Below are 14,523 nucleotides of genomic sequence, written 5' to 3'. Positions count from 1 at the left end.
GAATTTTCTCCCCTATGAGGTTGAAGAAGAACTGCGACCCCCAGTCACAGTACCTGGGTTGTTATAATCTCCCATAATCACCACGGTGCAGCCCACGCCATCTGATTATGCAGTTGACTCTGCATTGGGGTCTATAGATTACTCCAAAAATTACTTAGCTTCCTATGTAATTCCACCTGCAAAGTTTAAACTTCTCCCTACCCTTCCTCCCCTGTTGCCCCTGTCTCACCCCTTTCCCATTTGACCGGCGTAAAACCAGTAAAATTTACAGCCCGATTACAAATAGTCCAACCATGTCTCAGCAACACCAGTATATCACGTGTTCCTCCATTACCAAGGCCTCAATCTCTCCCATATCGTTTGTCAGACTCCTATAATAACAACAACAGAAAGAACATCAAGACTTTATTCTGCAAAACATCAGTGAAAAATACAATACATACAGTACAAAAAAATACAAACTCTTCATGGTAAAGTGCAGTTAAGCAAACATAAATTATAATGAAAAATAAATACAATAGATTTTAGGTTCAAAAATATTGGTCTTTTTTTCTGTTCAACCTCAACGTTTCCAATACTTGTAATTCCCTAACATTTACTGTAACACATATTCCTTGCTACCCTGCAAAATATTGAATGAAACGTACTTCTGCTAATTGGAAACCATCAGCAAGGTTCATTTAATGGTTTATTCTTATTGTGTGTCCATAAAAGTATTCTCGTAAAAGGATCGTCCACTAATGTGCAACCCCTTTAAATATGACAATTGTTGCATTTATGCTATTTATACTCATCATAGAAAAAAACTCATGCAAATTCATAATATTTTCCACAATACTTGTATAAATAATTTTTATATCACACTAAAGATATTTCGTGACAATGCCTTTTCCCAACGAGCATAATTAAAAATTGGAATTTTCTTCAAGTCGTAGAGAAAACTTTAGATTTATGACCAGATGAGTGTGTAATATTCATCTATAAACTGTGCAGCCCCATTTATCCTCGCAAAATGTATCTGGAATAGAAATAAAGCCATATAAAGATCCGTCAGCAGAATCTAGCCTGCTTACTGATGGTTTTCGGGTATGAGCATTATGTGCTACGCTGCCGAGAGCCAAAATTAAGTGGAAAAGTGAAAACAGCAAAATTTTACTAAACATATTTTTAAAAGCAGTTATAAAATCTATCAAAAGCAAAAAAAAAAAAAATTTTGGAAAGTCGATTTCACAACTGTAGACCTGAAGGGTGACCATCACTGCTGGTGGCCATATAAGACACATCTCAATGGGAGAGAATAATATCTGACATTTTAAACAAGATCCAAGTAAAAGCGAAGAATGAGGAAAGGAGGGGAAGCGGGTGCATTTAGTTTAAAGAGGTAGTCCCACTTCAGTTATGGTATATCCAGAGGTTATACAGCTCAACTTCAGGGACCAGCCTATCTGGATAACAGGGCCGCTGTGGCTGAAGATGTTGCTGTGCACACATGGCTATATCCATTAACTTCTAAGGGAGTACTTAATATAGCCAAGTGTGGCTGGGAATACTTCTATGTTACATTAGTGGTTTTTTTTTACAAAATTCCGATTTTTACACAATAATTTCAGTTAAAATGCATATTGTTCTATTGCTGTGGTCTTTTGTGATATTTGAGGTTTATGTAAGTTGGTCTTGTTTAGAGTTCATGTTCCATTCCTGGACTAACTTCAACTAAATGATATCATAATGATGGACGATTCTAAATGACATTGAGGAATCCTCTAGTGAAGGCATTGCTTATTGTTCAGCGGCAATACTTGACCCCAGCTAGAAGCCACCAATCGTTGATCGCCAGTCCAGTCCCAGATCTGCTCTGATCATCAGTCCAGTCCCGAATCTGCGCTGATCACCAGTCCAGTCTCAGATCTGCTTTGCTCCACACGTATTTCCCTCCTCTCTTAAAAAACATCTTCTCATCAAAACCACTAAACTTTATGGCATTTCTGACTCCAACATCCAAGATTGACTTTGAAGGATCTTTTCTTCCATTTCTGCAGTCAAGGAAACGCATCTAGAATAAAAGTGAGATTACAATAATGAACACGATTAGAATATTGGAGTCCCTTTAGGTATGAACACATTAGGGTTATTTCGAATGGGTTTTGACCTATTCGCACTTTGGTCTATTAGCACATAGCTATTCCGCTCCTCTATTTACTGCAGTTTTTGTTGAGTAACTCTGTACTGTTTATGTATTGATCCTGGGTTTCAGCCTTCATTATACTTATATTACACTCCAGAGCTGAATTCACAGTTCTGCTGGTTGTTATTGGAAATAGTTACTATACTTGTCAGCACAGTCTTATGAGGTGGGGCTGATGTTAGTTTTTTTCCTCCATTAGATTACTATTAGTGATGAGCGAGAATACTCGGATAAGGTGTGATCTGAACACGCTCGTGTTCTAATGGAGTATTTTCGGCATGTTTGAAAAAAATGCTGAAGTCGCTGTGGCTCCATGCGCAGTTGTTCAAGAGCCGCAACACAGGAAGGGATTGCCTGTAAAGGGCCCGTCACACTAAGCAATATCGCTAGCAATATCGCTATAACGTCACTGGTTTTTGTGACGTTATAGCGATATCGCTATGTCTGATACTTACCTTCCGACCGGCTCCCCCCCTTGGTTATCGCTGATCGCGCGAGAACGTCCTGGACTGTTTCTCGTTGTCAGCTTCCTGCTGGGGCTTCCTGCTGTGGAGGCGAGCAACGCGTGGACGCGGGCGGGAGGAAGTCAAGATCGCCTCGTCTGACAGGTAAGTAGCGACCCCCGACCCCTGCGATGTCGCTGGTGAGATCTGCCTGTGTGGCAGCTCACTAGCGACCACTTAGCGATGCCCCAGCGATCCTGACCGGGTCATATCACTGGTCGGGATCGCTGGTGCATCGCTAAGTGTGACAGTACCTTTAGGCGATCACTGCCTGTGTTGTGGCTGTCGAACAGCCGCGAGACATGCAGGAGTGGAAACTCGAGCATTTTTTTTCAAACACATCGAAAATACTCCATTGGGAGACGAGCGTGTTCAGATCACACCTTATCCGAATACGCTCGCTCATCACTAATTACTATACTACATTAATCTCCAGCCTGTGACTTTCCAGGAAATGTGAATGTAAAGTGGGAATTGTGTTATACTTCATTTACGTGATGGTGAGAGAATGTGAGAATTCTAATATGTACCGTAAAGTTTATGTACAAAGTCACACTCTCCTGTGATCAGCCTGTTATTGGGCGACCATTTTTACAAAAAGGATTGTCTGAGCCCGACATCTCCTTTATTCCCTCACAGAGAGGGCAAAATCTAATAATGAGAACATCGTTATTACATTACACAAAATACATTAATATGGCATCAACTTACATATTCATCCAAAATGAGGTATGAATCCCGCATCTAGAAAAGTAGAGAACACGTTAGACGATCACATGGGGAGGTTTGTGATTAAAATAGGAGACAAGGTTAAGAATGGGAATAAATACCTGCTGGTTGGATTCTGGAACCAAACATTTGATGTCCTTATGACGATTCAGGAAACCCTTAAACTCTTCATCGCTTATGACAAACTTCTCAGCCTGTCTCAGCGCTTCTTCTCCAGAATTCTCCCCATCAATAATGAGACACTGGAACACCTAACAAATAATGAAAATGACAAGATGGAAACTCGGGTGCTGAGCGGTCATTTTATTTTTCTCTCGACATGAGGGCCCTAGATTTTTGCAGGACAAATTCTAACAAATTCTAATGAAAAATAAATTCCAAATGAAGGGGGAAATAAATCAAACAAAAGAGCAGTGTGCTTTTTATCGGTGACATTCTGGGTGCATACACCGTTCTAATTGCTTTTTATAGCATTTTGGAAGTAAAGGTGTCCGGCAACAAAAAAACATCAATTTTAACTTAACAATTTTTTTTTTCTTTATGACGTATAACTTACGGGTTAAATAAATTTATACTCTCAGATACCTAACATAGTTTTTTTTTTTTAGTTAATTTATGGGGGGCAATTCTTATATTTATGCTTTTTGGGTTATTTTTCAAAACAGTTTTTTATACTTTTTGCTGCCCTTTTAATCACTTGCACTACAGTACAATAGTATTGCTGTATATAGTGAACCTTATGGTCTCCTACGAAGCCCGGCCTGTAGCTAGGCTTCTCAGGAGGATGAAGATGGCAGGGACAGGGTCTTCGATAGGACCCTGGCATCTCATTAGCATCCTTTGATTACCGTATGTCACGGACTGCCAATGGGAGCCGGCGCACACAGAATGTGGCATGTCTTAGAAAGTCTTAAATACTAAGGCTCCGATTTATCAACGTGTTTTCACCAAATTTCTGGAGGAATATACTTTTAAAAGCCTCAAAACATTGGCAAAGTTATGAAAAGAATTTTGTGACTTTTGGAGGTTTTATGCCAATTCTGGACAAATCCACCAATGTGGGCAGAGCATGAGCAGGCAAAGACCAATTGACAAATTCTTCAAAAGTTTTGTCACCGTAGTTGGGTAACTTTCGCCAGAAACGTGCATCAGGACGACACGGAGGTGTATGAGAAATAAGATGCACCTAAATCGTGAATTAGGTCTTTCTTACATCTTCATGCCCATTATTAAGACGGAAGAGTACAACGCGAGTCCTAATGAATCGGTACCAAAGTTCCTGATTTCCCGCGCAGCCATTCTTCACTGCAGCCTACCTTCCAGCGTACTGGGCTGATCATGGTAATTTCGTCTCTCATGTCGTCTTCCACATTGTAACTGTTGATGACCGAGTTGATTTTAAAGGCAACATTGTAGTCACGGCACCACTGTCTGATCTTCATCAGCTTCTCCACGTGATTTCTGTTTCCTTGTCCTCGGCCAATGAGCTTGTTGACGTCTTCATTGAAACTGTCACAGGACACGGCAAGAATATCCAAATGTTCTCCTAGAAAACACAGAATTTAATAAGTTGTGCTCCGGAATCAGAAATTCTGGTTTAACCCCTTCACTACCAAGGGTGGTTTGCACGTTAACTACCGGGCCAATTTTTACAATTCTGACCACTGTCCCTTTATGAGGTCATAACTCTGGAACGCTTCCATGGATCCCGGTGATTCTGACATTGTTTTCTCGTGACATATTGTACTTCATGTTAGTGGTAAAATTGCATTCAAATAACTTGCGTTTATTTGTGAAAAAAATGGAAATTTGGCGAAAATTTTGAAAATTTCGCAATTTTCCAACTTTGAATTTTTATGCCCTTAAATCACAGCGATACGGCACACAAAAAACTTAATACATAACATTTCCCACATGTTTACTTTACATGAGCACAATTTTGGAACCAAAATTTTTTTTTGTTAGGAAGTTATAAGGGTTAAAAATTGACCAGCGATTTCTCATTTTTGCAACACCATTTTATTTTTAGGGACCACTTCACATTTGAAGCCACTTTGAGGGGTCTATATGATAGAAAATACCCAAAAGTGACACCATTCTAAAAAATGCACCCCTTAAGGTGCTTAAAACCACATTCAAGAAGTTTATTAACTCTTTAGGTGCGTCACAGGAATTTTTTGAATATTAAAAAAAAAAATGAACATTTAACTTTTTTTCACAAAAAAAATACTTCAGGTTCAATTTTCTTTATTTTACCAAGGGTAACAGGAGAAATTGGACTGCAAAAGTTATTGTGCAATTTGTCCTGAGTACGCTGATACCTGATATGTGGGGGGGAACCACTGTTTCGGCGCATGGCAGACCTCAGTAGGGAGGAGCGCCGTTTGACTTTTTCAATGCAAAATTGGCTGGAATTCAGATCGGACGCCATGCCGCGTTTGGAGAGCCCCTGATGTACCTAAACACTGGAAACCCCCCAAGTGACCCCATTTTGGAAACTAGACCCCCCAAGGAACTTATCTAGATATGTGGTGAGAACTTTGAACCCACAAGGGCTTCACAGAAGTTTATAACGTACAGCGGTACAATTAAAAAATCATATTTTTTCCACAAAAATGATCTTTTCACCCCCAATTTTTATTTTTCTAAGGGTAACAGGACCCTAAAAGTTATTGTGCAATTTGTCCTGAGTACGCTGATACCCCACATGTGGGGGTAAACCACTATTTGGGCGCATGGCAGAGCTCGGAAGGGAAGCAGCGCCATTTGACGTTTTTGGCTGGAATTGAGATCGGACATCATGTCGCGATTGGAAAACCCCTGATGTACCAAAACACTAGAAACCCCCCACAAATGACACCATTTTGGAAACTAGACCCCCCAAGGAACTTATCTAGATGTGTGGTGAGCACTTTGAACCCCCCAGTGCTTCACTGAAGTTTATAACGTACAGCAGTACAATTAAAAAATCATATTTTTTCCACAAAAATGATCTTTTCACCCTCAATTCTTATTTTTCCAAAAGTAACAGGACCCTAAAAGATATTGTGCAATTTATCCTGAGTACGCTGATACCCCACATGTGGGTGTAAACCACTATTTGGGCGCATGGCAGAGCTCAGAAGGGAAGCAGCGCCATTTGACGTTTTTGGCTGGAATTGAGATCGGACACCATGTCGCGTTAGGAAAGCCCCTGATGTACCAAAACAGTAGAAACTCCCCACAAATGACACCATTTTGGAAACTAGACCCCCCAAGGAACTTATCTAGATGTGTGGTGAGCACTTTGAACCCCCCAGTGCTTCACTGAAGTTTATAACGTCCGGGCGTGAAAATAAAAAAAATCGTATTTTTTCCACAAACATCATCTTTTAGTCCCCATTTTTTTATTTTCCCAAGGGTAACAGGAGAAATTGGACCCCAAAAGTTGTTGTCCAATTTGTTCTGAGTACGCTGACACCCCATATGTGGGAGAAAACTACTGTATGGACACACGTCAGGGCTCGGAAGGGAAGTAGTGACGTTTTGGAATGCAGACTTTGATGGAATGGTCTGTGGGTGTCATGTTGCCTTTGGAGAGCCCCTAATGTACCTAAACAGTGAAAACCCCCCACAAATGATCCCATTTTGGAAACTAGACCCCCTGAGGAACTTATCTAGATGTGTGGTGAGCACTTTGAACCACCAAGGGCTTCACAGAAGTTTATAATGCCCAGGCATGAAAATAAAAAAATCGTATTCTTTCCACAAACATGATCAATTAGTCCCCAATTTTTTTATTTTCCCAAGGGTAACAGGAGAAATTGGACCCCAAAAGTTGTTGTCCAATTTGTCCTGAGTACGCTGATACCTCATATGTGGGAGAAAACTACTGTATGGGCACACGTCAGGGCTCGGAAGGGAAGTAGTGACGTTTTGGAATGCAGACTTTGATGGATTGGTCTGCGGGTGTCATGTGTGTTTGGAGAGCCCCTGATGTACCTAAACTATTGAAACTCCCCACAAGTGACCCCATTTTGGAAACTAGACCCCCCACGGAGCTTATCTAGATGGAGAGCACTTTGAACCCCCAAGTGCTTCACAGAAGTTTATAACGCCTGGGCGTGAAAATAAAAAAAACATTTTTTTCCGCAAAATTATATTTTTGCCCCCAATTTTTTATTTTCCTAAGGGTAACAGGAGAAATTGGACCCCAAAAGTTGTTTTGTAATTTGTCCTGAGTAGGCTGATACCCTACATGTGGGGGTAAAACACTGTTTGGGCGCATGGCAGAGCTTGGAAGGGAAGGAGCACCATTTGACTTTTTCAACGCAGAATTGGCTGGAATTGAGATCAGACGCCATGTTGCCTTTGGAGAGCACCTGATGTGCCCAAACAGTGGAAACCCCCCAATTATAACTCCAACCCTAACCTCAACACACCCCTAACCCTAATCTGAGCCCTAGCCCTAACCCTAGCCCTAACCCTAGCCCTAACCCTAGCCCTAACCCTAGCCCTAACCCTAGCCCTAGCGGGAAAATGGAAATAAATACATTTTCTTTTAGTTTTATTATTTTTCCCTAACTAAGGGGGTGATAACGGGGGGTTTGATTTACTATTTATGGCGGTTTTTATGTTTGGCGGCTGTCACACGCTAAAAGACGCTTTTTATTGTAAAAGTAGTTTTTGCATCACCACATATTGAGAGCTAGAATTTTTCCGTATTTTGACCCACCGAGTCATGTGAGGTCTTATTTTTTGCGGGACGAGTTGACGTTTTTATTGGTACCATTTTCGGGCACGTGACATTTTTTGATCGCTTTTTATTCCGATTTTTGGGACGCAGAATGAACAAAAACCAGCGTTTTATGAATTTCTTTTGGGGGGGTGCGTTTACACCGTTCCGCGTGCGGTAAAATTGATAAAGCGGTTTTATTTTTTGGGTCAGTACGGTTACAGCGATACCTCATTTAGGTCATTTTTTATGTTTTGTCGGTTTTTTGCAATGAAAATAATTTTATATAAAAAATAATTATTTTTGTATCGCTTTATTCTGCGAGCTATAACTTTTTTATTTTTTTGCGGATGACGCTGTGTGGCGGCTCGTTTTTTGTGGGACAAGATGACGTTTTCAGCGGTACCATGGATATTTATATGTGTCTTTTTGATCGCGCGTTATTGCACTTTTTGTTCGGTGGTATGATAATAAATCATTATTTTTTGCTTCGTTTTTTATTTTTATTTTTTAAGGGGTTCGCTAAAGGGGTTAACTAATGGGACAGTTTTATAGGGCAGGTCGTTACGGACGCGGCGATACCAAATATGTGTACTTTTATTGTTTTTGTTTTTTTTATTTTGAAAAAATGGATTTATTGGGGAATATTTTTTTTTTTACTAATTTATTTAGCGATTTTTTTTTTTAATTATTTTTAACACTTTTTTTTTTTTACTTTATTACCTTGTCCCAGGTGGGACATCACTGTCCTGTGACAGATCGCTGATCTGTCACATCACAGATCACTGTGACAGATCAGCAATCTGTCACAGGCACTGCTGCAGACTTCCTCATGCCTGCGCTTTGCAGGCACTGAGGAAGCCAGCTTCCTCAGGCCCCCGAAGGCCCCCGTCGCCATCTTGGATTCGGGGGCCTGGAGGAAAGGAGCCCCCCGCAGCAGCGCTGCACATTGCGCTGCTGTGGGGGGCTCAGGGAAGCACGGAGGGAGCCCCCTCCCTGCCGATGCTTCCCTTTAACCCCCGGTACACCGCGATCGCGTTTGATCGCGGTGTGCAAGGGGTTAACGTGTCGGGGGCGGTCCGTGACCGCCCCTGACACATTGTGCCGGGTGTCAGCTATGATAATTAGCTGACACCCGGCCGCGATCAGCGGCGCTCACCACGTGGGCGCCGCTGATCATGGTGACGTAATATTCCGTCCATAGTAATTAGGTCCATGGTCACATGGACGGAATATTACGTCAATTGTAGGTAAGGGGTTAAAAAGTAAACGTCAGTTTTAATTTTTTTTTTTTCATAAATCAATTGATAGTACATGTAAAAAATATAAACTTTATAATATATCTTATTGGAGAAATCTGCTTCATTTTCATTCTGGACTGAGCATCCACTCTCAAAATTCTCAGTTCATAAATAATATCTGTCTGCAATAAATTTACACCTTCCCATTACTGAGATAGGAGATGAGAGTTGGTGCTCATAAAGTTCTATAGAGAACTGTCATTTCAGTAGAACTTGCAGCAGAATTTCTACATGCAGAATGTCTTTGTTTGCCTCTCGCTCCTCCTCTCCCAAGCACTGAATACAGATTTTACCCCTGAATTGAGAAGGAAAGATCAGTCCTGGTGGAGAAAAGAGCAAAATGACGATTACTCTGTTATCTACAGAGTTCAACACCTGATGCTCCCACCGATCAGCTGTTTGCTGGTCCTGAGCTGGCTAGATAGAAGCAGTGTGTGAAACAGTCACAAAGCAGCTTTGTACGCTAAATAGTGGTCATTCTTGGGCACTGCAGCTCACTCCCTAATGCCACTACCCAGTGCTGGGTAGTGTCGGATTAAACACTATTCACATCCGGCCGCTGTTGGAGAAGAAAACTGTTGAACGGTGGGAGTTCCCAGTGTCAGACCCCACCATGGTACCTGATATTGATGACCTATCCTAAAAATCACTCATCAATATCATAAGCCCATAATATTTAAAGAAACACTCCCATCTATATTTTTTTATTTAATTGTCTATGTATGTAATTGTAATATAGTGTGAGGTTATTAATAGTGAGAAGCGAGTGTGCCCGGATAAGGTGTTATCTGAGCATGCTCGTGTCCTTATCGAGTATTGTTGAAAAATATGCTAGAGTTGCCACAGCTGTTTGACAGCCGCAACACAGCCTGTTTTTCAGGCAACCACTGCATGTGTTGCGGCTGTCGAACAGCTGTGAGAAATGTAGGCGCGGGGACTCAAACATATTATTCGAGCATGCCGAAAAAACTCTGTTAGCACCCGAGCATGGTCAGATAACATTCTATCCTATCACAATCGCTCATCACTAGTTATTAATATACTCATCTATCGCTGCTCTTTTGAAGATTCAGGGACGTTCTCTTTTTCTCCGCTCTACAGACTGGCTGTTCACTACGTTACCCAGAAGTGCCTTTTACAATGTTAGCCTACGGAGTGTAAAATCGAGCCTCCGCAAGAGGCTTCCAGCTCACACACAGAGCGTAGAGTTAGCCGTATAGTCGTAATTGTGGTGACGTTACTGAGAAGAGGAGCAGAAGGGCGCAGGACACCGGAGTGAGCAGCGGTAGGTGAGTATAATAATTCACTCACCATGCACTACTTGCACATATACACACATTTAAGGCTGGTTTCACACTAGCGTATGGAGGAGCTGCGGAGGGATGCGGACTTCCTCCGTGAAGCTCCGCCCACCGCCGCACCTCCTCCGGTCAGCTTTGCCTCCATCGGCATGCTTACCTTATCTTTAGCATTAGGTACGCAGGCCATGCCGATGTATGCGGATGCCTCCACATGCGTCATTTTGACGGTGCGGCGACCTGTTGCATTTTGGTGCGGTCGCTGCACCGTCAAAACAACGCATGAGGAGGCATCCGCAAACATCGGCACGGCCTAATGCTAAAGATAGGGTACGCAGGCCGCATGCCGACGGAGGCAGTGCTGATTGGAGGAGGTGCGGCTGTGGGCGGAGCTTCACGGAGGAAGTCCGCATCCCTCCGCAGCTCCTCCATACGCTAGTGTGAAACTAGCCTAATACAAAAAATATAGATGGGAGGCTTCTTTAATAACATTTATTAACCGTGCCCCTTTTTAAATGATTCTCCTACTGATGAGTGCCGGTCACTTACCGTAGCTTTTAAACCATTTCTCAGTGATCTGGCTTCCATTGCTCACAACGCTGACACTGGGCAGCTTCAGCTCTTTTTTGCAGTACTCAACCAGTTTGCCTAGAAAGTTTCCTCTTTCCTGAAGAAATGGTTCACCTCCAGAAAAGTTGATTTTCTCCATACCTTGAAAGAAAAAACATACAGCAATTTAGATACAAGAGTTATAAAGTTTCATTTCTTCTTTCTGCAAGTTCAATAAATCTTCAGACCAAGCCTGGCACTGTGATGTACTCACTATGGCTGATACTATTATAGATGCCTCCATTAGCGAGAACTGGCTACACATGATCACCCCGACAGACAAAAAATATGTTGTAGGCAAAGGTTACCCCATAATGACGGCCCCTAAACGGTGATTCGGACAAATATGCTTATAGACAAAATATAAGATAGAAATAGAAGCAAAATGAGCAGATATAAATAGATTATAATAATAAATGCCATCCAACCGCAACAAGGTGACCCCCAATCGGTACAGTTCTATCCTCTAGTATTAACCTCACCTTGTGCCATTCAACCACTATGTAGATGGGGCAGAGAAGGACCCAGGTCCGACTGGTCAGACAACTGGCCATACAAAGTTTTATAAATGAAATTTTTAGCTTAAAAAAGGAGAAGCCACACAGCTGTTTGTAAAAAGTACAAGAAACTACAGCAAAACCAAAGAAATGAGCCGGAGCATAAGTTGCTATACATTCAATGTATAAGAGCATGTTCACACTGTAACCAAAAATCTAACCCCACTGCCAACAGTGCCTCCATAAGAGTGAAATCTATGTTACTTGCTATGATGTATGACCCAATAACCAAAGATGACTGCATTACACAGGGCCAGCCAAAGTTGATCTCTAAACAACATGAGCCACAGATGACCCTATAATAAACAAGTGACTCAAGATGGCTCAATAACAATGCCTCGGAAAAAATATTCCCCCATAACATGATGTCAGTCTAAAGTAACCCAAAAACACTGCAGCATAAAAAGGTGACCCCATGAAATGCTTGCACCAAGACTGACATTGTTTTGTGCTCGATATAGCTGGTACTACTACTGGTGCACCCATAACAAAGTGTCGGCCACGGATGATGCCGATATAGGGTGTCACAAAAAGACCACAAAGCAAGGTGTCCGACAATGATTATGCCATAACACACTGCACTAAGCCAAACAAGACCCCAGGGGCTCAGCTATAACAGGTTCAGGGGTTGCAGAAGCACCTGGGCCCAAAAGTTCCTAAACATCTCAGGACCTGAGATAGTTGGGGTCCCTGTTGGACATGTTGCATTGGGGCCCACGAGCTTCAAGTTACACTAATGATCACCCCATAAGATTACCTGAAACCATCGCAGCCCCATACCCTGTGATGACAGTGGAGACAGCTACAAATGTCCTGATATCTCCACCCTTTGACAAAACCCAGAAGTTGTCTGAAAATGTCAACGGCCAAACACCAAGAGAGGAAAAATTTAGTTTTGGCGGACTGGGGGTTTAGCGGTAAAAGTGGAAAAAAAATTGTACAAAATCTTCATCTTGCATTTTAAGATACATCACCCATCAGTGACTCACCTGCATCTTTCAACATGGACAGTCCTTTCTTGGCTTCTTCTATGGGTAACACGAAAGACGTCTTTGCCGTGTGGAAGCAGAAGCCACATTTGTAATTGCACTGCCTTGTGAAGTGATAATTCACACTAAGAGGCTTTACTCGCCCAGAACCTTGGGGTGCATTCATTTTTGAAGAAGAAATATTTTTTGTCCCAAAAACCCCCAGCCAGCACCAGGACGAAAGCATCTTCATACATTCCATCAGGAATGTCATATTCCTCCAGACTGCTGTCAGAATCTCCATGATGGGGAACAAACACAGGGACATCATCTTGGAAATTTGGCTAATTCTGGATGCAGCCTACTCCTTATATATGCTGCTTTGTGTCCTCCTCCATGGGCTGACATGAGATGTTTCTGTTTCCATTCATGAGAAATCCAAAATCTGAAACCTGCTCACCTGCACCTCTAGTGGCACAGTTTATTATTACATTTAAAGAAACTTCACAATGTTCTTCCTTTATTACACAACATATTATTGTAAAGAACAATACTTCCAGGATAAAATCTTTTTTTAATTTTTCCATGAACTTATAAGCTTGTGAGGGTTTGTTTGTGAGATGATTGGTACTTTTTAATGAGCCCATTCACTTTACCACAGAATGTATTGACAAATTCTAAGTAGGTTAAGATAGTGAAAAACAATCGCAATTCTGCCATTTTTTTTTTTTTATTTTTTTTTTTACAGCATTCATTGCATGATAAAAATGATCTGGCAGTATTATTCTTCAGGTCAGTATGATTAAAGCATTATCTAACACAAATTTTTATATTTAGTGGCTACATTTTTTTTCAAACCTTGTAAAATTAAAATAAAAAAATTTGGTTTGTCACTATTTTCTGAGATCAATTACTTTTTTTATTCTTCCATCGATGGATCTGTGTGAGGGATTCTTTTTATTACAATTTTTGGGCGGAGGTGCTGTAAGAGGAGATCAAGCAGGAACGTGGGATGCAGTGACGGGACGCAAGCAGAGCAGGGGTTAACAGGCTTATTTACAGTGGAAATTACTCTACGCAGGGAGGTAAAAGGTTAAACAATATAAATGACAACGGATTTTGCAAGGTGTACAGTTAATGGCGGTTCGGTAGCAAGCGTGTTAGGAAGTCCTAAACCTGCAGCTCCGGCTGCGTACTCAATTGCGCTGACGGCGGCTGGCGCGATATCCTTTCCAGTGTGGTCACATCATGCGCTTTTTCCTTTTATGCCTCTGCTGCTGTGCACCCTTTTCTGGCTTTCCCCACCCTTCTCCGTCCCCAGGAAGGTCCTCCTTGCTCAGGCTTCCCCCAAACAGCAAGGGAAGGTCCACCCTATTCAGGCTTCCCTCCAGGAACAAAGTATGCAACCTTTCTAGTTCCGGACCCGGTGTAACAGGCCAGATTAAACCCCCGCCCAGAATACACCCAGGGTTAAAGTGGCCTAGACCAGATTATACCCCAGGTATATTCTGTGCTAGGTCAAACTATACCCCGAGGTATAAATTGACCTAGGCCAGTTTATACCCCTCTGGGCCAAAATATACCCCAGCTGCTGTAGATCAGATTTTTCATGCCTTTGAGAACCATTGGGTGATATACTCAATAACAGGGCTCCAGGCA

At 41.9% G+C, this 14,523-nt stretch overlaps 1 protein-coding gene across 1 annotated transcript; it reads right to left on the bottom strand.

Annotated features, from left to right (window-relative positions):
* Window positions 1-392: 392 nt before the first annotated feature.
* RSAD2 (radical S-adenosyl methionine domain containing 2) lies at window positions 393-13,295 on the bottom strand. Its single transcript, XM_073568165.1, has 6 exons — window positions 12,886-13,295; window positions 11,280-11,441; window positions 4,734-4,963; window positions 3,519-3,668; window positions 3,400-3,432; window positions 393-2,053 (listed from the first exon to the last, which is right to left on the bottom strand). Exons 1-6 carry the CDS (start codon window positions 13,193-13,195, stop codon window positions 1,889-1,891), a joined length of 1,050 nt encoding a protein of 349 aa, XP_073424266.1. The 5' UTR covers window positions 13,196-13,295; the 3' UTR covers window positions 393-1,888.
* Between the last annotated feature and the right edge of the window lie 1,228 nt (window positions 13,296-14,523).

Source organism: Dendrobates tinctorius, unplaced genomic scaffold (genome assembly GCF_039654945.1).
Source record: "Dendrobates tinctorius isolate UK_male_01 unplaced genomic scaffold, ASM3965494v1 ptg000021l, whole genome shotgun sequence".
NCBI lineage: Eukaryota > Metazoa > Chordata > Amphibia > Anura > Dendrobatidae > Dendrobates > Dendrobates tinctorius.
Note: the sequence above shows the minus strand (reverse complement) of the source record. Positions and strands in the feature narration are given on the sequence as shown.

Coding starts and splice junctions, on each gene's coding strand:
- RSAD2 (XM_073568165.1), bottom strand. CDS start 13,195: ATGATGTCCCTGTGTTTGTTCCCCATCATGGAGATTCTGACAGCAGTC. Junction 4,964..11,279: donor GAAATGGTTTAAAAGCTACG/GTAAGTGACCGG, acceptor TGTGTTTTCTAG/GAGAACATTTGGATATTCTT. Junction 3,433..3,518: donor TTCCAGAATCCAACCAGCAG/GTATTTATTCCC, acceptor CTACTTTTCTAG/ATGCGGGATTCATACCTCAT.